General features: G+C 43.0%; 2 protein-coding genes across 2 annotated transcripts; both read left to right on the top strand.

The window, feature by feature from the left end:
- Window positions 1-13,539: 13,539 nt before the first annotated feature.
- On the top strand, window positions 13,540-14,210 carry LOC123447480 (pollen allergen Lol p 3-like). Its single transcript, XM_045124085.1, has one exon. It carries the CDS (start codon window positions 13,599-13,601, stop codon window positions 13,965-13,967), a length of 369 nt encoding a protein of 122 aa, XP_044980020.1. The 5' UTR covers window positions 13,540-13,598; the 3' UTR covers window positions 13,968-14,210.
- A 4,245-nt stretch (window positions 14,211-18,455) lies between these two features.
- Window positions 18,456-19,129, top strand: LOC123447479 (pollen allergen Lol p 3-like). The gene has a single exon (XM_045124084.1). It carries the CDS (start codon window positions 18,515-18,517, stop codon window positions 18,881-18,883), a length of 369 nt encoding a protein of 122 aa, XP_044980019.1. The 5' UTR covers window positions 18,456-18,514; the 3' UTR covers window positions 18,884-19,129.
- The last annotated feature ends 4,603 nt before the right edge of the window (window positions 19,130-23,732 follow it).

The raw sequence follows: 23,732 nt of genomic DNA, 5'->3' as shown, positions 1-23,732 counted from the left end.
TAGAATGACGGGTAAAAATAGAGGTGTGAATGTTCATTGCTTACGTCGAATCTGTGATCCTTGAGCTCAGAGGTAAACGTGCGAATGGTCTCGCAAACATAGTATCCACATAGATGCGTTCCCCGTGGCTGCTGGTCGCACTTTACGAGAATAGAATATATATAATCAAAATAATAATCTAGCATCATAAATGCATCAAAATAATAATCTAGTATATCATACTACTACTTACCTGAGCCGCTCTAAAGGTCAGCTTCTCAGGAAAGTTACCGGGAGTCACGCGCTTGAACCGCTTCCAAACCCTGCCCGACAAGGATAATGATTTGCTAAGTTTTTCATTAATTGATATATCAGAAAATCATCGAAAGAGACCGATAGAGCGCAAGAATGGTTAAAATTACCCTTGGAGCATGTCCTCCAGGCTTTGGAACAGTTCCAAGGGTCTCGATAATGGGTCGAAGGCATCAACTCTTCCCTTATCAATTTGAATGTCCAACAGAATCCAATGGAAGCTGCACATGTATATATATATATATATATATATGTGTCAGTAACTTATCAATTACACTTATAAGTGAATGGACACAACAGAGTAAATACCCTCAACTGAAGTTGTATGGAAACAGTATGTGGTCACAGAAATTTTGATCTATTAGAAACCTTAGAAGGTTTTCCTCTATCTCCTTGGGTTTATTAGTTAGCGTCGCTATATGTATTTTATCTCGGTCAATAAACCCAATATTTAGGATGGTCTTACTTTTACAATCCAGAATCTTCATTCTGCATAATAGAGTACAAGTGATATATAGACAATGAATTGAAATAACTAAACAAGTTATATGTAGACAACGAATTGACAAACTTACAGACAATAGCAACTCATAAGCGATTTGTCGAGGGCGTCGCCATTGTACATCTGGAAGAGTTCATCAAAGTCGATATGGATTTCTTCGGAGCGGCCGTAGTACTCCCGTGGGACACTCAGCACGATCATCGTTCTCCCATTCTTTGATTCACTTAAGTACCATTGATGCAAGTAACGCATATTTGTTGGGAGATCGTCTTTGCTGACCAAAGGCTCTCCCATGACAAACTATGGCTTAGGGGCTACCACAGCCTTGGGTATCCTGTCGTCTTGGGAAGCCAGCAAATCTTCAACCGAGATACCACATTGAGCTGCCAACTCCTTTGCTCTTTCAAAAGCTTGCCCCTGCACCGGAGGGGGAACATTCTCGGTTAACACCTTGAGGGATGGGATCGACTGTTTGGCCTGTTGTCCAAGTTGAGGAACGTCTGATTTTTTCTTGCTTGTAGTTGAACTTGATTTGCTCCCACTTGGACTTGCACGTGAGCTGCTCTTTTTCACTTCCTTCTGCAATGTGCGTGTATACTCATCAGGCTTATAGTGTAAGTCATACTGTGATGGAAGGGTTATGAAGTCTTTTGCCCATGCTATTTGCTTCTCGGTGTATTCCGGGCGGGGCTCGGGTTCCTTCTTTTTTATCTCCGCATCATGATGTTCCTTTGCTATCCTGGCGTTTTCCTCGGGGGTACGATCATAAGGTCTGATAGGAAGATTAGCATGAGGTACCTTCGGGAGGGGCGACGATTTGCGCTTTGGGGGGCTCCGTCGCTTAGGAATCATCGGCGGAGCGTTCTTTGTGGCACGCTTCTGTTGGAATTATGCCCTAGAGGCAATAATAAATATAGTTATTATTATAATTCCTGTATCAAGGTAATCGTTTATTATCCATGCTATAATTGTATTGAATGAAGACTCATTTACATGTGTGGATGCATAGACAAAACACTATCCCTAGCAAGCCTCTAGTTGGCTAGCCAGTTGATCAAAGATAGTCAGTGTCTTCTGATTATAAACAAGGTGTTGTTGCTAGATATCTGGATCACGTCATTAGGAGAATCACGTGATGGACTAGACCCAAACTAATAGACGTAGCATGTTGATCGTGTCATTTTATTGCTACTGTTTTCTGCGTGTCAAGTATTTGTTCCTATGACCATGAGATCATATAACTCACTGACACCGGAGAAATACTTTGTGTGTATCAAACGTCGCAACGTAACTAGGTGACTATAAAGATGCTCTACAGGTATCTCCGAAGGTTTTAGTTGAGTTAGTATGGATCAAGACTGGGATTTGTCACTCCGTGTGACGGAGAGGTATCTCGGGGCCCACTCGGTAATACAACATCACACACAAGCCTTGCAAGCAATGTGACTTAGTGTAAGTTGCGGGATCTTGTATTACGGAACGAGTAAAGAGACTTGCCGGTAAACGAGATTGAAATAGATATGCGGATACTGACGATCGAATCTCGGGCAAGTAACATACCGAAGGACAAAAGGAATGACATACGGGATTATATGAATCCTTGGCACTGAGGTTCAAACGATAAGATCTTCGTAGAATATGTAGGATCCAATATGGGCATCCAGGTCCCGCTATTGGATATTGACCGAGGAGTCTCTCGGGTCATGTCTACATAGTTCTCGAAACCGCACGGGCTGCACACTTAAGGTTCGACGTTGTTTTATGCGTATTTGAGTTATATGGTTGGTTACGGAATGTTGTTCGGAGTCCCGGATGAGATCACGGACGTCACGAGGGTTTCCGGAATGGTCTGGAAACGAAGATTGATATATAGGATGACCTCATTTGATTACCGGAAGGTTTTTGGAGTTACCGGGAATGTACCGGGAATGATGAATGGGTTCCGGGAGTTCACCGGGGGGGGGGGGGGGGGGAACCCACCCCGGGGAAGCCCATAGGCCTTAAGGGTGGCGCACCAGCCCTTAGTGGGCTGGTGGGGCAGCCCAAAAGGGTCCAATGCGCCTAGGAAAGAAAATCAAAGAGAAAGAAAAAAAAGGAGGAGGTGGGAAGGGAAGGAAGGACTCCCACCCACCAAACCAAGTCCAACTCGGTTTGCGGGGGGGAGCCTTCCCCCTTGGACTCGGCCGACCCCCAAGGTCCCCTCCCTCCCACCTATATATACGGAGGTTTTAGGGCTGATTTGAGACGACTTTTCCACGGCAGCCCGACCACATACCTCCACGGTTTTTCCTCTAGATCGCGTTTCTGCAGAGCTCGGGCGGAGCCCTGCTGAGACAAGGTCATCACCAACCTCCGGAGCACCGTCACGCTGCCGGAGAACTCTTCTACCTCTCCGTCTCTCCTGCTGGATCAAGAAGGCCGAGATCATCGTCGAGCTGTACATGTGCTGAACGCGGAGGTGCCGTCCGTTCGGTACTAGATCGTGGGACTGATCGCGGGTTTGTTCGCGGGGCGGATCGAGGGACGTGAGGACGTTCCACACATCAACCGCGTTCACTAACGCTTCTGCTGTACGGTGTACAAGGGTACGTAGATCACTCATCCCCTCTCGTAGATGGACATCACCATGATAGGTCTTCGTGCGCGTAGGAAAATTTTTGTTTCCCATGCGACGTTCCCCAACAGTGGCATCATGAGCTAGGTTCATGCGTAGATGTCTTCTCGAGTAGAACAAAAAAGTTTTTGTGGGCGGTGATGTGTGTTTTGCTGCCCTCCTTAGTCTTTTCTTGATTCTGCGGTATTGTTGGATTGAAGCGGCTTGGACCGACATTACTCGTACGCTTACGAGAGACTGGTTACATCGCTATGAGTAACCCCGTTGCTCAAAGATGACTGGCAAGTGTCGGTTTCTCCAACTTTAGTTGAATCAGATTTGACCGAGGAGGTCCTTGGATGAGGTTAAATAGCAACTCATATATCTCCGTTGTGGTGTTTGCGTAAGTAAGATGCGATCCTACTAGATACCCATGGTCACCACGTCAAACATGCAACAACAAAATTAGAGGACGTCTAACTTGTTTTTGCAGGGTATGCTTGTGATGTGATATGGCCAACGATGTGATGTGATATATTGTATGTATGAGATGATCATGTTGTAATAGAAAATATCGACTTGCACGTCGATGGTACGGCAACCGGCAGGAGCCATAGGGTTGTCTTTATACTAACGTTTGTGCTTGCAGATGCGTTTACTATTTTGCTAGGATGTAGCTTTAGTAGTAATAGCATGAGTAGCACGACAACCCCGATGGCAACACGTTGATGGAGATCATGGTGTGGCGCCGGTGACAAGAAGATCGTGCCGGTGCTTTGGTGATGGAGATCAAGAAGCACGTGATGATGGCCATATCATGTCACTTATGAATTGCATGTGATGTTAATCCTTTTATGCACCTTATTTTGCTTAGAACGACGGTAGCATTATGAGGTGATCTCTCACTAAAATTTCAAGACGAAATTGTGTTCTCCCCGACTGTGCACCGTTGCTACAGTTCGTCGTTTCGAGACATCACGTGATGATCGGGTGCGATAGACTCAACGTTCACATACAACGGGTGCAAAACAGTTGCGCACGCGGAACACTCGGGTTAAGCTTGACGAGCCTAGCATGTGCAGACATGGCCTCGGAACACATGAGACCGAAAGGTCGATCATGAATCATATAGATGATATGATTAGCATAGGGATGCTTACCACTGAAACTATACTCAACTCACGTGATGATCGGACTTGAGCTAGTGTAAGTGGATCATGAACCACTCAAATGACTAGAGAGATGTACTTTTTGAGTGGGAATTTAGCGAATAATTTGATTATGTTAAACTCTAATTATCTTGAACATAGTCTAAGTCCACTTTGAATATATTTGTGTTGTAGATCATGACTCACGCGACAGTCACCCTGAATTTTATACGTTCCTAGAGAAAGCTAAGTTGAAAGATGACGGAAGCAACTTTATAGACTGGGCTCGTATCTTAAGCTAATCTTACAAGCTGGGAAGAAGGATTATGTCCTTAATGCTGCGCTAGGAGATGAACCACCTGCTACGGCTGATCAGGATGTTAAGAACGCTTGGTTAGCACGTAAGGAGGACTACTCAGTAGTTCAATGTGCAGTCTTGTATGGCTTAGAACCGGGACTTCAACGTCGCTTTGAGCGTCATGGAGCATTTGAGATGTTCCAGGAGTTGAAGTTTATCTTTCAGAAGAACGCCCGGATCGAGAGGTATGAGACCTCCGATAAATTCTATGCTTGCAAGATGGAGGAGAACTCGTCTGTCAGTGAACATGTGCTCAAAATGTCTGGGTACTCAAACCGTCTAGCTGAGCTGGGGATTGAACTCCCGCAAGAGGCTATCACTGACAGAATCCTTCAATCACTGCCGCCAAGCTATAAAGGCTTTGTGTTGAACTATAACATGCAAGGGATGAACAAGTCACCCGGCGAGTTGTTTGCGATGCTGAAAGTCGCAGAGTCTGAACTCCGTAAAGAACATCAAGTGTTGATGGTGAATAAGACCACTAGTTTTAAGAGAAACGACAAAGGCAAGAAGGGTAATTCGAAGAAGAGCGGCAAGCCTGTTGCCAATCCGACGAAGAAACCCAAAGCTGGACCTAAGCCTGAAACGGAGTGTTACTATTGCAAGGGTATGGGTCAGTGGAAGCGCAATTGCCCCAAGTATCTGGCAGATAAGAAGGCGGCCAAAGAAAAATCAGGTATATTTGATATACATGTTATTGATGTGTACTTAACCGGCTCTCATAGTAGTGCCTGGGTATTCGATACCGGTTCTGGTGCTCATATTTGCAACTCGAAACAGGAACTGCGGAATAGACGAAGGCTGGCGAAAGATGAAGTGACGATGCGCGTAGGAAATGGTTCCAAGGTTGATGCAATCGCCGTCGGCACAGTTTCACTTCAGTTACCATCAGGATTAGTGATGAACTTAAATCATTGTTATTTAGTGCCTGCGTTGAGCATGAACATTATATCTGGATCTTGTTTATTGCGAGACGGTTACTCTTTTAAGTCAGAGAATAATGGTTGTTCTATTTCTATGAGTAACATCTTTTATGGTCATGCACCTAATGTGAGAGGATTGTTCATATTGAATCTTGATAGCGATACGCATATACATAACACTGAGACCAAAAGAGTTAGAGTTAACAATGATAGCGCCATATTTTTGTGGCACTGCCGCTTAGGTCATATTGGTGTAAAGCGCATGAAGAAACTCCATGCTGATGGACTTTTGGAGTCACTTGACTTTGATTCACTTGACATGTGCGAACCATGCCTCATGGGCAAGATGACTAAGACTCCATTCTTCGGAACTATGGAGCGTGCAAGTGACTTGTTGGAAATCATACATACCGATGTGTGTGGTCCGATGAGCGTAGAGGCGCGCGGCGGATATCGTTATTTTCTCACCTTCACTGACGATTTGAGTAGATATGGTTATGTCTACTTGATGAAGCACAAGTCTGAAACATTTGAAAAGTTCAAGCAATTTCAGAGTGAAGTGGAAAATCATCGTAACAAGAAGATTAAGTTCCTACGGTCTGATCGTGGGGGTGAATATCTGAGTTTCGAGTTTGGTGCTCACTTAAGACAATGTGGAATTGTTTCACAGTTAACACCGCCTGGAACACCACAGCGTAATGGTGTGTCCGAACGTCGTAATCGTACTTTATTAGAGATGGTGCGATCTATGATGTCTCTTACTGATTTGCCGTTATCGTTTTGGGGTTATGCATTAGAGACAGCTGCATTCACTTTAAATAGGGCACCATCAAAATCCGTTGAGACGACACCATACGAACTGTGGTATGGTAAAAGGCCAAAGTTGTCGTTTCTTAAAGTTTGGGGATGTGATGCTTATGTCAAAAAGCTTCAGCCTGAAAAGCTGGAACCCAAAGCGGAATAGTGCGTCTTCATAGGTTACCCAAAGGAAACAGTTGGGTACACCTTCTATCTCAAATCCGAGGGCAAAGTGTTTGTTGCTAAAAACGGAGCTTTATTTGAGAAGGAGTTTCTCTCGAGAGAATTGAGTGGGAGGAAGATAGAACTTGACGAGGTTGTCGAACCTCTCATCCCTCTAGCTGGTGGCGCAGGGCAAAGGGAAACCTCTGTCGTTGCAACGCCGGTTGAGGAGGAAGTTAATGATGATGATCATGAAACTCCGGTTCAAGTTTCTGTCGAACCACGCAGGTCGATGAGACCACGTGCTGCTCCAGAGTGGTACGATAATCCCGTCTTATCGATCATGTTGTTGGACAACGATGAACCTGCAAATTATGAAGAAGCAATGGTGGGCCCAGATTCCAACAAATGGCTAGAAGCCATGAAGTCCGAGATAGGATCCATGTATGAGAACAAAGTGTGGACTTTGGAGGTACTACCTGAGGGCCGCAAGGCTATTCAGAACAAATGGATTTTCAAGAGGAAGACGGACGCTGACGGCAATGTGACCGTTTATAAAGCTCGACTTGTGGCAAAGGGTTTTTCACAAAGTTCAAGAAGTTGACTACGATGAGACTTTCTCACCTGTAGCGATGCTTAAGTCCGTCAGAATCATGTTAGCAATAGCTGCATTTTTCGATTATGAAATCTGGCAGATGGATGTCAAAACGGCGTTCCTTAACGGTTTCCTTAAGGAAGAATTGTATATGATGCAACCCGAAGGTTTTGTCGATCCTAAGAATGCTAACAAGGTGTGCAAGCTCCAGCGATCCATTTATGGACTGGTGCAAGCATCTCGGAGTTGGAACAAACGCTTTGATGAGGTGATCAAAGCATTTGGGTTTATACAAGTGGTTGGAGAATCTTGTATTTACAAGAAAGTGAGTGGGAGCTCTGTGGCGTTTCTAATATTATATGTGGATGACATATTGCTGATTGGAAACAACGTGGAGTTTTTAGAGAGCATAAAGGATTACTTGAATAAAAGTTTCTCTATGAAGGACCTAGGAGAAGCTGCTTACATTCTAGGCATTAAGATCTATAGGGATAGATCAAAACGCCTGATAGGACTTTCACAAAGCACATACCTTGATAAAGTTTTGAAGAGGTTTAAAATGGAACAGTCCAATAAAGGGTTCTTGCCAGTTTTACAAGGTACGAGATTGAGTAAGACTCAGTGCCCAGCAACTGATGAAGATAGAGAGCATATGCGCTCTGTCCCCTATGATTCAGCCATAGGTTCTATCATGTATGCAATGCTATGCACTAGACCGGATGTTAGCCTGGCCATAAGTATGGCAGGTAGGTTCCAGAGTAATCCAGGAGTGGATCACTAGACAGCGGTCAAGAATATCCTGAAGTACCTGAAAAGGACTAAGGAGATGTTTCTCGTATATAGAGGTGACGAAGAGCTCGTCGTAAAAGGTTACGTCGATGCAAGCTTTGACACAGATCCGGACGACTCTAAGTCGCAAACCGGATACGTATTTATTCTTAATGGTGGTGCGGTAAGCTGGTGCAGTTCCAAGCAAAGCGTCGTAGCAGATTCTACATGTGAAGCGGAGTACATGGCTGCCTCGGAGGCAGCTAAGGAGGGTGTCTGGATGAAGCAGTTCACGACGGATCTTGGAGTGGTGCCAAGTGCACTGAATCCAATAACCTTGTTTTGGGATAACACGGGTGCCATTGCCTTAGCAAAGGAACCACGGTTTCACAAGAAGTCCAGACACATCAAACGACGCTTCAACCTCATCCGCGACTACGTCGAAGGAGAGGACGTGAATATATGCAAAGTGCACACGGATCTGAATGTGGCAGACCCGCTGACTAAACCTCTTCCATGGCAAAAGCATGATCAACACCAGAACTGTATGGGTGTTAGATTTATTACAATGTAATTCACATGATGATGTGAGGGCTAGATTATTGACTCTAGTGCAAGTGGGAGACTGTTGGAATTATGCCCTAGAGGCAATAATAAATATAGTTATTATTATAATTCCTGTATCAAGATAATCGTTTATTATCCATGCTATAATTGTATTGAATGAAGACTCATTTACATGTGTGGATACATAGACAAAACACTGTCCCTAGCAAGCCTCTAATTGGCTAGCCAGTTGATCAAAGATAGTCAGTGTCTTCTGATTATAAACAAGGTGTTGTTGCTTGATAACTGGATCACGTCATTAGGAGAATCACGTGATGGACTAGACCCAAACTAATAGACGTAGCATGTTGATCGTGTCATTTTATTGCTACTGTTTTCTGCGTGTCAAGTATTTGTTCCTATGACCATGAGATCATATAACTCACTGACACCGGAGGAATACTTTGTGTGTATCAAACGTCGCAACGTAACTGGGTGACTATAAAGATGCTCTACAGGTATCTTCGAAGGTGTTAGTTGAGTTATTATGGATCAAGACTGGGATTTGTCACTCCGTGTGACGGAGAGGTATCTCGGGGCCCACTCGGTAATACAACATCACACACAAGCCTTGCAAGCAATGTGACTTAGTGTAAGTTGCGGGATCTTGTATTCCGGAACGAGTAAAGAGACTTGCCGGTGAACGCTGAAATTGACCCTGAAATTGAAAAGCACTACAAATGAACTCTGAAAATGTTGAAAGTTGGCATGCTATCATCATTTCACCCACATAGCATGTCTTAAAAAGTTGAGAGGGCTACGACAAAAACTGGATGCACTTCGTGTACAAAACGGACAATCTCTCTCGAAGTATCGGCGTTCCGAACGAGAACTCATCTCTTACAAAGGGATTTTATTTTTTTGAACTTATTTGAACTCCATACTTTTTGTGTGTTCAAAATGCAAACTCCAAAGGCACATCACAAAATTTCAGCAATTTCTGACTTCATTTGGTATTTTTCGTGCATTTACTTATTTTTTTTGAGCTAGTTGACCCTGAATTGAAAAGCACTACAAACGAACTCTGAAAATGTTGAAAGTTGGCATGCTATCATCATTTCACCCACATAGCATGTGTTAAAAAGTTTAGAGGGCTACGACAAAAACTGGATGCACTTCGTGTACAAAACGGACAATCTCTCTCGAAGTATCAGCGTTTCGAACGAGAACTCATCTCTTACAAAGGGATTTCATTTTTTTGAACTTATTTCAACTCCATACATTTTGTGTGTTCAAAATGCACCATTCAAAGGCACATCACAAATTTTCAGCAATTTCTGACTTCATTTGGTATTCTTCGTGCATTTACTTATTTTTTTTGAGCTAGTTGACCCTGAAATTGAAAAGCACTACAAATGAACCCCGAAAATGTTGAAAGTTGGCATGCTATCATCATTTCACCCACATAGCATTGTTAAAAAGTTAAGAGGGCTACGACAAAAACTGGATGCACTTCGTGTACAAAACGGACAATCTCTCTCGAAGTATGAGCGTTTCGAACGAGAACTCATCTCTTACAAAGGGATTTCATTTTTTTGAACTTATTTCAACTCCATACATTTTGTGTGTTCAAAATGCACCACTCAAAGGCACATCACAAACTTTCAGCAATTTCTAACTTCATTTGGTATTCTTCGTGCATTTACTTATTTTTTTGAGCTAGTTGACCCTGAAATTGAAAAGCACTACAAATGAACTCTGAAAATGTTGAAAGTTGGCATGCTATCATCATTTCACCCACATAGCTTGTGTTAAAAAGTTGAGAGGGCTACGACAAAAACTGGATGCACTTCGTGTACAAAACGGACAATCTCTCTCGAAGTATCAGCGTTTCGATCGAGAACTCATCTCTTACAAAGGGATTTCATTTTTTTGAACTTATTTGAACTCCATACTTTTTGTGTGTTCAAAATGCACCATCCAAAGGCACATCACAAAATTTCAGCAATTTCTGACTTCATTTGGTATTTTTCGTGCATTTACTTATTTTTTTGAGCTAGTTGACCCTGAATTGAAAAGCACTACAAATGAACACTGAAAATGTTCAAAGTTGGCATGCTATCATCATTTCACCCACATACCATGTGTTAAAAAGTTGAGAGGGCTACGACAAAAACTGGATGCACTTCGTGTACAAAACGGACAATCTCTCTCGAAGTATCAGCGTTTCGAACGAGAACTCATCTCTTACAAAGGGATTTCATCCATACTAAATTTGTTAATTTATAATTTACAGCTTATTTCGTTTTTCGAGTGAAATACGGAAATTAATTGACACAACATACTACACTTATGGATCACATCTAACTTGGGAGGAGAAGGATGTTCCTATCTAATTTGTCCTTGGTGTCCTCGTTGGTAGGGACAACTTACCGTATAATTTGGAAAGTAGCCCAAATTATTCATTTTACATGCCACTAGTGCATAGGTTGAGGGCGGATGACATTCGACGAAATATCTTGGTAAGAGTTGCTAATTAAGTACACTACTATTACATAAATGGTGTTGATTACATTGCTACCTAGGCTACTATTATGTTCAAGAAAAAAAACTGCCAAATGAATGTTGTGCCTCTGTTGATGCATGACAAAGGTCATATGACAATTAAAAACCCAGTGAGCTAAGTTCAATCCTCCATACTCAACTGAGTGCAAATCAAAAGGACGGCTCCAAATTGAAGCATGGAGACAAACAAAGAAGGATTGCAAGCCACAAGTTGGAGATTGTTGGATCTCTCTGCTTCATCACGGAGACATAGATGTTATTTTCTTTTATGACATTTTACCCAAGAGAGAGGACTAGGTCCTATGAGAGAGAAGTTTTTTTGGTTTATATTAACTTGGCATGATCGATTAGGATGATGATTATTATCATGTTTTTATGTTTTATGAGATTTTAACTTGGTATAATTAAGATGATGATGAGTTGTTAGATGCGTAAGATGATGATGAGTTATATGACATAATGATTTGTTGAACTGGATGGATGCAAGTGATCGATATATGAAACCATTAAATCCCTGTTTTCAAATAAAAAACCCAACGTTTGCCAACTGTTGACGTATAGCTGCATTTTAGTCCTGGTTGGTGCTAACAACCGGTACTAAAGGCCCCCCCCCCCCCCCCCCCCGCGCGCTGCCAGCAACGTGGAAAGGCATTACTTCTGAACCGTGGCCAACCGGAACTAGGAGGGGGATCTTTAATCCCAAGTTATTTGTCCCGGTTGGCGAACCGGGATTAAAGGCCCTCATCAATCGAAGCTAATGCTTTGTTTACTACTAGTGTATATATAGCTAAAGTGAAAAGAAAAAGCAGAAGCAACAAAACAAGATCACGCAAGAGTAAAGGACCAGCTTGGTCCAACTAAGCATGGCTCTGAATTTCTTTACGGCGAAAGAAAATTGCAGGTCACCGATGTTGATGACATGCAGAGGTTCTATGAACGGCCAAACCCGGCCACGGCCAGCTAGCGAGATCCCCGGAGCACCGCTCGTCTAATATACATTGTAATTCATCTAATATACATTGTAATTCTTTGCCTGATCAGATCTTTTTGTTTGCTCTACCACGCAAAACCTGGAGCAATATGGTTTATCGAAAACAAAAAGGGTACTGAGAAACTGAATGGAGAAAAATGCCAAGTGGTTCGTTTTGAGTTCAAACACACGATGTTTATCCATACACACGGGTATTTATATATATATAATACAAATAGCGGGCTACGGTAAATAGCTTAGTTGATGCCCTTAATGTAGATGTTTGACAACGCACGGATGCCCTTAATGCAGATGTGCTATATGACGTGGACAACGAAAGTGAGGACAGGTTGCAATTATTTATTGTGTTACTGGGTTTTGAATCCTGAACCTTTTGGTTGTAAGATAATGAAACTAACCAGTTCATCCTCACGTCTATGTTTCTTTGAAGCTTATTACGTGGTCAGCAAAAGCAGGGCGGTTGACGTAGGCCGTATAATCCTTTTATTTTTATACTTCACTGGTAAGGTCTTGAACTCAAGACCTTTTAGTTTTGATAACGTATTAAATTCATGCACGAGTCAACTCATTCAAATGTCCGAACTACTCTCTCCGTTCCTAAATATAAGTTTTTTAAGAAATTTCACTAGTGGTCTACATACGTTACAAAATGAATGAATCTATATTCTAAAGTATGTCTATATACATCTGTATATAGTCTATTAGTGAAATCTCTAAAAAGACTTATATTTAGGAACGGAGGGAGTATGAGAAAGGGCCCGACATTAGACTCCAACACTCCGTGCTATGGAATTCTCCTCGACATAAAAGCTGCCCTTGTGGTCTTCTCGGATCACAAAATCTCCTTTGCTAGGCGTGAATGCAACCGACATGCCCATGAACTTGCAGCTCGAGCCAGATAGAATGGAGACAACCTGATCATTGCCAATGTTCCGGATAGATTAAGACATCTAGTACACTCGGATTCTAACCACGCCTGAGTTTTTTACTCTGCCTCTAAAAAAAAATGAAGCAACAAAATAAAGATCACCCGAGAATAGGCAGGACCGATTTGGCCAACTAAGTATGCAGTGCTCTGAATTCCATTCCAACTGGAAGCTACGGGCCTCTAAATTTCATTGGTACCATCAGAGATGAGCCTCTGTTGTTAGTTGTTCCTCCGATGGTGATGGCCAACCGCATACGCATCAACGGCCAAACCCGGCCACGGACAGCTAGCGAAATCCCCGGAGCACCGCTCATCGCGCGCTCTCTTCCGCCCATAAATACCAGGCACTTCATCCATCGGAATCCACACAGCTCGCAGCAGCAGCTACACACACATAACAGCAATCAAATCTCTTGGCTCAGTCGAGAAGATGGCCTCCTCCTCCAGGATGCTCGCGGTGGCGGTGCTGGCGGCGCTATTCGCTGGGGCCATCTGCGCCGCGACGAAGGTGAAGTTCACGGTGCAGAAGGGGTCGGACGCCAAGAAGCTGGTGCTGAAGATCGACTACACAAGGGCAGGCGACACCCTCTCGGAGATGGAGCTCCGTCAGCACGGCTCGGAGGAGTGGGAGCCCTTCACCAAGAAGGGCGACGTGTGGGAGCTGTCGAGCTCCAAGCCGCTCGTTGGCCCCTTCAACTTCCGCTTCCTGTCCAAGGGTGGCATGAAGAACGTCTTCGACGAGGTCTTCTCCACCGATTTCAAGATCGGCAAAACCTACGAACCCGTATATGATGCATAATCGACACGTACCGCGTCCAAATTTCAGTTGATCAAGATCGTCATAATCAATTATTAACCCCCATGTAATGAGTCGCGTTGGAAATATGCGCCTGCGTGAGTGGATAGTGAATAAGTTTTTATGCACACGCATATGGTAGGAGAAGCAACGACCGGTGTGTTTGCTCTCTCTTGCAGCAGTTTTCTTTTGTGTAACCGAATATGCTGAAGATTTTGAAAATTTTGTATATTTTTTGTCCATTCACCTTTAACTTTGCTATGATTTATCTATACCTACTACTCCCTCCGTTTGTAAATATAAGTCTTCATAGAGATTTCGCTAGAGGGATACATATGAAACAAAATGAATGAATCTATACACTAAAGTACGTCTATATACATCCGTATGTTGTCCCGTAATGACACCTCTTAAAAGACTTATATTTAGGAACAAAGGGAGTATTAAAGGACGGACTACTTCTGCCCTTACGTCGTTGCCAGTTTTGCAATATACATTTAACTTTTACTAATGGACTATCACGAAATGTGATAGATATTGCATCGAGCGAGATGGGTATTGATACTCATAGACGTTAAACATAGTAGTAATCCAACCTTTGTGATCGAAGATCATGTGAATTAGGACCTAGGAAGAATAAGCTAGCTGTTGGTTAACATAGGAGAGTAAGAAGTGATCGTCTCTAAGTGAAGATGCAAAACTCTCAGAGCTGTAAGGCTCTGTAAGGCAGGTTGACAACATGTCTTAATGTGATTCTATTCGCTACTATAACAAAGATGTTGTCCTACGGAGCAGTCTTGAAAGAATGCACCTATATGACCTCCGATTGTAAAGGCCGCGAAGAGACCAAGGAGTATGACATATATGCTCCAAACTGCGGGGTAGCCTACTGACAGCCAAGTACTAGAACTTTGAATGAAATCTATTCACACAAAACTAGCAATTCAAGGCATAGTCCACTGCCAAGTTGTGGATGGATGCAGTTTAAAGTTCTAGGCAGAAGTTCAACATAACGGTCTCTGCTGAAACACTAGTATATTAACAAGTGATGAGAAAAAAGGCAAATCTCTATATGGGTATTTGAGATCTAGTGGGGGATTGTTAGAATAAATGGGCTTGGCCCATGTACAAATTCTGAAATCTCAAAGGAGCCCATGAATATAATGGCAAGTGGTGGAGTGATGGTGCTAAAGTTTACTTCCATACCGCTTATTGTGGAAGAGTGGGACCTCCTTATATAGTGAGTGCTCCCATCACTCTAAGTGTGTGTTGACAAGAGAAAGGAGAAGGCCACATGAACGCAATCGCTCACCTCGTCTGGCTGGGCGGGGCGGAGCTTACGTGCGACATACGCGTGAATGATCCGTCTAAATCTGGTTTGTTGTCTTGCGGGGCCGCGGCTTCCTTTTGCCAGTTTATTTTTATGTCTTAGTAGAGAAGTTAATTATTTCTTGCCCGGTAAGTATATGACTTAGAAACCAAGTCGGTTTGAGATCGTGATCACGATACGGTACCGCCTCTGGTCCTCCTATATATACCGCTTACCGGCCTCAGCCAAATAGACACCGAAAACTGCTAGGGTTACTTGCGCCTCCATCATAGTCTACTTCATCTCGAACGTCGACGTGCATCGGCGTACGAGAGAGCAGGTCTCCGAAACCGTTCATCTTCACGATCCTGCACCGGGAGAGGACGAATTATGTTTTTGGGAAGCGCTCTACGCGACTATTCCAATTCGTCATCACGGATCGTCTACCATCCAAGTCGGACGGTGCTACTCATCGCCGTCAACAACATCATCATCAACATCATCTCGCCTGCAACAGTTAACATACAAAGCTATAAAGATTGCATGGATAAACCTTTATTTAAATGCACTAGACGATGATGGTCTCCCAATCTACGATACAGAGGGGATGCATACCACAATGCAATCTACGGTGAATCTAATATTCTTTCTTACTGTAGAGATAACAAGATAGAACTTGATCGCATTGTTGGATGCATACCACAGGTCTAGTCAGGTTTTAGCATCTTTTGTAAAAGGGGATTATATAGTTGATCAAAATTTAATGAAAATGCTCTGAATATCTGAATTAGATTCTTAAGCCCAATCCAGAGGCAATGTAAAATAGTGTAACACACATTTCTTGATGTCAAAGATTCTTAACGGAAATCCACCTATTTCTTGATGTTCTCTACTGTTAACAAAGGAATCAGTCCAGGTGTTACTCATTTACTTTCTACAGCTGCAACATATTTTGTTGTTGTTGTCATTTATTTAACTAATACATGGCTGGAGTGGAACACACTGATACTAATCTAAAAGGTCATTGGTCTCACTTTATCGCTGGAGGACTTGGTGAGAAACTATATTTTATGTCTACTGTATTTTGTTTCCAAAAATCTGCCTCGTGCTGCCTTAAAAATATACTGGTTCTCAACATGTTACTAGGATTTAGCTGCACAAACAGATTTTTGTGCATGATATATAACAACATGGATTTCTCAATAAGTTACTACTCGTTGTCACTTTTTAGTGGCACGCAATGCATGTGGTCTTTGTACATTCAAACTCTTGTGGTATCTTTTTTCACTTATGTTATGATGTACCAATATTTGCTTTTTACATCAGATAATGTGTTGATTCCTTGGCACCGTGTAAGTGTTTTGAACCTCATTCCAGGAGATACACTTGCATCTTTTATCTATGTGCCTAGTGAAATTATGAAACAACGAATGCATGTCCAAGGCTCCATCAAATCATGATCATGAGCATTAAATGGTAGAGAAGGAAATGTTCCATGACATCGGTTCTATCTGGAGATGTCATGGTGTGAAGGGACTATCACTCGGTGTTGTTGCTAGAATAATATCTTTCTCAGCCAAACAAAAGAAAACATATAGGTCGGTCCTGATTAGTCATTTCTCCACTAAATTCCTTTTCCACCTGTAACCACTTCCGTCGTATTGAACTGGGCACACGTAAAAACCAGGCAGAAAGAAAACAGAGCATGAGAGATGTGTATTATTTTTCCAGATGGAAGGAACAAGATGATCATTTTTTAGAATCTAAACAACCAAACAAGCGGGTATTTCGAAGAAACATGTATTAATTTTTTGCATCGATGGTTTACACCCATAATTGTCCATGAAACATTGAACCAAGCGCGGCCATAGTATCATGGAAGGAGCCAGTTGAGTAAAAAAAAAATATTTACCCCCATGCCAAAACCATATGGAAGAAGGTCTAGCATAACCATATGGAAGGGGGCCTAGCATACTTGAATACTGTGATACAAGTAGGAGTATGTAATCACAAGAAGTTTCTATCTTTATGCACAGATTTATGGAACATGAGTGCATGTTCATGGAGAAACTATGATCGATTTTGTATAAAAAACTGATAATGTTCGGTACATGTTTACCATCAGCAGCCAAATGTCTTACTAAAACGTATGGATAATAATTCATCTATTATACATTGTAATTCTTTGCCTGATCAGATCTTTTTGATTGCTCTGCCAGGCAAAACCTGGAGCAATATGGTTTATCGAAAACAAAAAGGGTACTGAGAAACTGAAAGGAGAAAAATGCCAAGTGGTTCGTTTTGAGTTCAAACATGCGATGTTTATCTCACTTCTGTAATAATCGCATGCCACACTCGTTCTTGGTGTTACAATGATGTTGTAATCAATGTCTCAATCTATAAATTTATTGCCCGTGACAACGCACGGGTATTTGACTTCTCTTAGTTGATGCCCTTAATGCAGATGTGCTATATGACGTGGACAGCGAAAGCGAGGACAGGCTGCAATTATTTATTGTGTTACTGGGTTTTGAATCCTGAACCTTTTGGTTGTAAGTTAATGAACCTAACCAGTTCATCCTCACGTCTATGTTTCTTTGAAGCTTATTACGTGGCCAGCAAAAGCAGGGATGAGAAAGGGCCCGACATTAGACTCCAACACTCCGTGCTATGGAATTCTCCTCGACATAAAAGCTGCCCTTGTGGTCTTCTCGGATCACAAAATCTCCTTTGCTAGGCGTGAATGCAACCGACATGCCCATGAACTTGCAGCTCGAGCCAGATAGAATGGAGACAACCTGATCATTGCCAATGTTCCGGATAGATTAAGACATCTAGTACACTCGGATTCTAACCACGCCTGAGTTTTTTACTCTGCCTCTAAAAAAAATGAAGCAACAAAATAAAGATCACCCGAGAATAGGCAGGACCGATTTGGCCAACTAAGTATGCAGTGCTCTGAATTCCATTCCAACCGGAAGCTACGGGCCTCTAAATTTCATTGCTACCATCAGAGATGAGCCTCTGTTGTTAGTTGTTCCTCCGATGGTGATGGCCAACCGCATACGCATCAACGGCCAAACCCGGCCACGGACAGCTAGCGAAATCCCCGGAGCACCGCTCATCGCGCGCTCTCTTCCGCCCATAAATACCAGGCACTTCATCCATCGGAATCCACACAGCTCGCAGCAGCAGCTACACACACATAACAGCAATCAAATCTCTTGGCTCAGTCGAGAAGATGGCCTCCTCCTCCAGGATGCTCGCGGTGGCGGTGCTGGCGGCGCTATTCGCTGGGGCCATCTGCGCCGCGACGAAGGTGAAGTTCACGGTGCAGAAGGGGTCGGACGCCAAGAAGCTGGTGCTGAAGATCGACTACACAAGGGCAGGCGACACCCTCTCGGAGATGGAGCTCCGTCAGCACGGCTCGGAGGAGTGGGAGCCCTTCACCAAGAAGGGCGACGTGTGGGAGCTGTCGAGCTCCAAGCCGCTCGTTGGCCCCTTCAACTTCCGCTTCCTGTCCAAGGGTGGCATGAAGAACGTCTTCGACGAGGTCTTCTCCACCGATTTCAAGATCGGCAAAACCTACGAACCCGTATATGATGCATAATCGACACGTACCGCGTCCAAATTTCAGTTGATCAAGATCGTCATAATCAATTATTAACCCCCATGTAATGAGTCGCGTTGGAAATATGCGCCTGCGTGAGTGGATAGTGAATAAGTTTTTATGCACACGCATATGGTAAGAGAAGCAACGACCGGTGTGTTTACTCTCTCTTGCATACATCCACTGTCGATGCAGCAGTTTTCTTTTGTGTAACCGGATATGCTCAAGATTTTGAAATATTTCAATATTTTTGTCCATTGACCTTTAAATTTGCTACGATTTATTGAACTTAATGTGAGGTAACGTGGTAGAACCGTACAATCTCTTAAAGTGGCGTCTGAATGTTTTATGGAAGAAGAAGCTCTATTCTTGTCTCAGGAAACTCACTAGCGCATTTTCTTTAATTAGCAGAGATTGTTGTGATTTACCATTGTCCTATTTCCAAGAAGAGAAACATATATTTTCATTCAACTCAACATTCACTTCATGTCCAAGAATAGCATAAGGTACAGCTTCGACGAGGTCTTCCCACCGACTCCAAGATCGGCAAAACCTACACACCCCGCAAGATGATCCTTGCATTGATGTCGGCCAAGTTTCCGCACTTTCCAAAATCATACTGCAATGCATGCATCATGATTTGATATAGTTGCACGTGCACGCGGTAATAATGAACAATAGACAGTAGGAGCCCAGATCCAGATCTGACCCCTCTCATGTCGCTTCCCTGGGCGACGGGAGGGCACTCCCTTGCCACCGCCAGAGGACGCGATCGGGCAAACCCTAGCCAGCGGCGATGGCGTCGGGGCGTTTTGCCTTCTCGCACAGGGTCTCCATCACGGGGCGGCGCGGCTGGGTCAGGACATCGTGATGGCAAGGGCCATGGTTGTGCGGCGCTGGATTCCCCCGGCGGCAGCCGCTCGGGACGGGCGGTGCACGATGGGCTTCGAGGTGGCGGATCGTGCAAGCGAGGGGTGACGGTGGATCGGGATCGGCCCCGATTTGGCATCTGTCTTCAGCCGGTGGCATGGGCTGGGCAACGCGGGCCGGTGCTCCCCTCGTCATGGTGATGGAGTCGTCCTGATGGTGGTCCTGGTGCTCTTACCGCATCACGACAACAATCTGCATGATTGGTCCTCCTCTATCTGGCCATCGACGTGTTCCGAAACTGCTGCCGGTGAAAAATAGTACAGGTCTAGCTGTACATAATTTTCACACGTACATACATATAGCATATACAGATTATTGTTTGCTCGTACATCATCATTGATTTACACATCTACTTAGACTGAGAAAAGAGCGCACAAAGAGATCATGAATGTTGTGATCGGACAAGAAAGAAAATAGGAAGAACTAAAGTGCGGGACATGGTAGATACTGCTCCTCCTAGTATCCTTCTGCTCACCCATTCATTCTTGGTTGGATCTCACCTGCAAAAAAAATTAAGACATGAAGCCATAAATCCATGAACCACATCATCATTACCGAGAGCCAATTCTAAACGCAAAACCTAGGCAAGGAAGGCCATGACCACCATGTAGATAGCTAGCTAATGTGGGAACCAAGTCGTTTTACTATGCAATGTGCATGTCTTCTGTTACACCAAAGTGAAATCTGTTAAAGGGAAACCTTGAGCATCATTATACTAACAGTAATTTTGCCCCTCGTTCGTTAGTTCTACTCATTCATCCCCATGCTCTTAAATTTTGCTCACTTTTCCCCACCCCCTTGCTCGAAACCCTCAGAACATGTTACAACGGACGTTGTCGTCGGGTCAATGCTTTGACCGTTAACTCTGACGAGTGGGGCCACATAGGGCAGAGTCCACCTTTGACCGTTTACCCGTATAGTGGTTTCGTATGCTGACCGTACAGTGGTATTCATATACGTGGGCGCATGCAACTGACCGCGGTCGTGGGGTAGCACGTGTCCATGGGACATGCCCGAAACGTCCCATCGTATAAAGAGGGGGAACCACCTTCCAGCGCATCGCCCCTACCATTTCCCCCAAATCCCCTCCCTGTCGCATCGTCTTCCTCTCCCCCACCGACATCATCTCGCTCTCCTCAACTGCGTCCACCACACCGTCTCGCTGTCCCCCACCGCATCCTCTTCCTCACCTTCATCGCCTCCATCTATCCGATGGCGGAAGATCATGGCGACGCCGGCGCAACGACTGGAGATGTAGTGGAGTTGCAGGGCGCGGTGACCACGGATGAAGTAAAGGATATTGGTGGCGTCCACGGCGGTGCGGGGAAACTCGCAACCGCTGCGGATGTGGAGAAGGAGGTGGCGGTCTCCGCCTCAGTGCTGCCGGAGCAGAAGGTGACGGCATCGAGCGGCGCAGTCCATCCCGATACCCCCGATGCGCAACATGGCGAGGAGCAGGAGGTATTTGCACTTGCTTGCTAGTTGCAATATTTAGGATATCAACTTGTAGAGTTAGTTGCATTGGTTAGATTGTGATTCATACGGTAGTACATATGGTTAAAGTAGTTGGTTTGACAGATGGGTCGGGGTTTCTATAGGGGGGATGGGGTTTTTTCGTTGCAAAAATGCTAGATAGATCTGTATGAGAGATAGGGATCTCTATGCTTCAATGCTACACATATGTATGCTTATTAGATTCCCTTGTTTTCATGCTACACAAATTGGGTTTTTTAATGCTACAGACATGTATGCTTATTAGATTGGGTCCCTATTAGATTTGTTTTTGAATGCTACGCATATTGGGGTTTTGAATGTCATATGCCCAAATGGAATCCATTGATTAAGAAGTTATTTGATTCATTAGTATATAAATTTGTCCATAATATGTAGTTATATTAGCTCTGTTGTTCAATGTGTGTGCATGACAATGGAAAATGCAAATATGATCATAGTATATTAGCCCTATGATCAATGTGTCATGTGTGCATCTCTAAATTTTTAATTGGCTTCTGTATTTACTAGTGATGGATGTAATTGTATATTCAGGAGGATGATGGATGGGCGAAAAAGAGGAAGCTGGCGTTTACTGGGTTCGACCCGTACGATCCAGAGTATAGTGACAACGAAGAATATGAGGTAAGCCTACTTGAAATTTAGATTGTTCATTTAGTTCCTTCGACATGGTGTATATGAATCTATAATGTATTAATGCAATTCATTCATGTTTGTAGTATGATTCTGGAGAAGATGTGTACAAGGGCAACTTTGCGTCCTTCACAGCGAAGGAGGTGGAGAAGATCACAAAGGAGTTGCTTCCTTCTACAACCGCAAGATCAAGAAGTGGCGCTGCCCCTACTGCACCACCAAGCCAAAGCCAAAGGATGGCCGCTTCGATCACCTTGTGTCTCATGCAGAGGATGTAGCGATTCGTGGGGAGGACTACATGATCAGGGGACAGCATGCTGCCCTCGCAAAGGCACTGACTCCGGTGTGATGTGATGAACTGAATGTGGCAGCATGTTTTATCTTTATCTTTTGGGTTAATTTTGGTAAACTGAATGTGGTTGTTTATGATGTGATGAACTGAATCTATGGTAGTAATGTATTAGGGTACGCAATGTATTACGGGAAAGCATGTATTATGCTATCTATATTTGTCCGTCCTTAAATTTGCGTGTAGTGTATGGTTACTTCTTTTTAGATGTTGTGAGCTATGAGTTTAGGTGTTGCAATGATCACACATTTTGTTTCAGTGTTGCATCACTGATTAGACATGCTACAAAAAAACCTTGGCAAACTATCTATGTTTGTATAGAGATCAAGTGTGCAAAATTTGAGGTAATTTAGAGGATGTCAAAGAAATTTCAATTTGAGAAATGTGCTTCAAATGAGCTCTCAGGCTAGGGTAAACAACCCCATTTGTAATCAAATTTTTTTGGACCTACTCTAAATGAGCCAAATGTTTTTTATTAACACCTATTCAATCTATATAGTATAGATTCGAAGTCTCACTATTTTTTGAATTAACCTTCATATTTTTACATTTTCTTTTGAAAAATATGCTTTAATATAAAAACTATTAAAAAACACGTTTAAATTATGAAAATGTAAAACTAAGTTCAGATCCTTCTTATTCACTTTGAAATAGAGCTTTGGTGAAAAAAAAATTAAAAAAATTCAAAAACAGAAAGTAACCCTACCTCATCTCCTTGAACTCTATGAAATCTTGTAGGTGATAGCTCATATGTGTCAAGGTTTTCTCATGAAAATGACCATAGATGTTGTGTCCTTAAATTTTCCTGTGGTGTATGGTTACTTCTGTTTAGATGTTTTGAGCTATGAGTTTAGGTGTTGCAATGATCACACATGTTGTTTGAGTGTTGCTTCACTGATTAGACATGCTGCAAACAAAACCTTGGCAAACTATCTAGGGTAACTATTTATGTTTGTATAGGAGATCATGTGTGCAAAATTTGAGGTGATTTAGAGGATGTCAAAGAAATTTCAATTTGAGAAATGTGCTCCAAATGAGCTCCCAAGCTAGGGTAAACAGCCCTATTTGTAATCAAGTTTTTCTGGACCTACTCTAAATGAGCCAAATGTTTTTTATTAACACCTATTCAATCTATATAGTGTAGATTCGAAGTCTCACTATTTTTTGAATTAATCTTCATATTTTTATATTTTCTTTTGAAAAATATGATTTAATATAAAAACTATTAAAAACACGTTTAAAATATGAAAATGTAAAACTAAGTTCAGATCCTTTTTATTCACTTTGAAATAAAGCTTTGGTGTTTGTCTGATTTTTTTTTAAAAAAAATCAAAAACAGAAGGTAACCATACCTCATCTCCTTGAACTCTATGAAATCTTGTAGGTGATAGCTCAGATGTGTGAAGGTTTTTTCCTGAAAATGAC

The sequence above is a fragment of the Hordeum vulgare genome, chromosome 4H (assembly GCF_904849725.1).
Source record: "Hordeum vulgare subsp. vulgare chromosome 4H, MorexV3_pseudomolecules_assembly, whole genome shotgun sequence".
Classification (NCBI taxonomy): domain Eukaryota; kingdom Viridiplantae; phylum Streptophyta; class Magnoliopsida; order Poales; family Poaceae; genus Hordeum; species Hordeum vulgare.
This window is presented reverse-complemented; position numbering and strand designations above follow the sequence as displayed.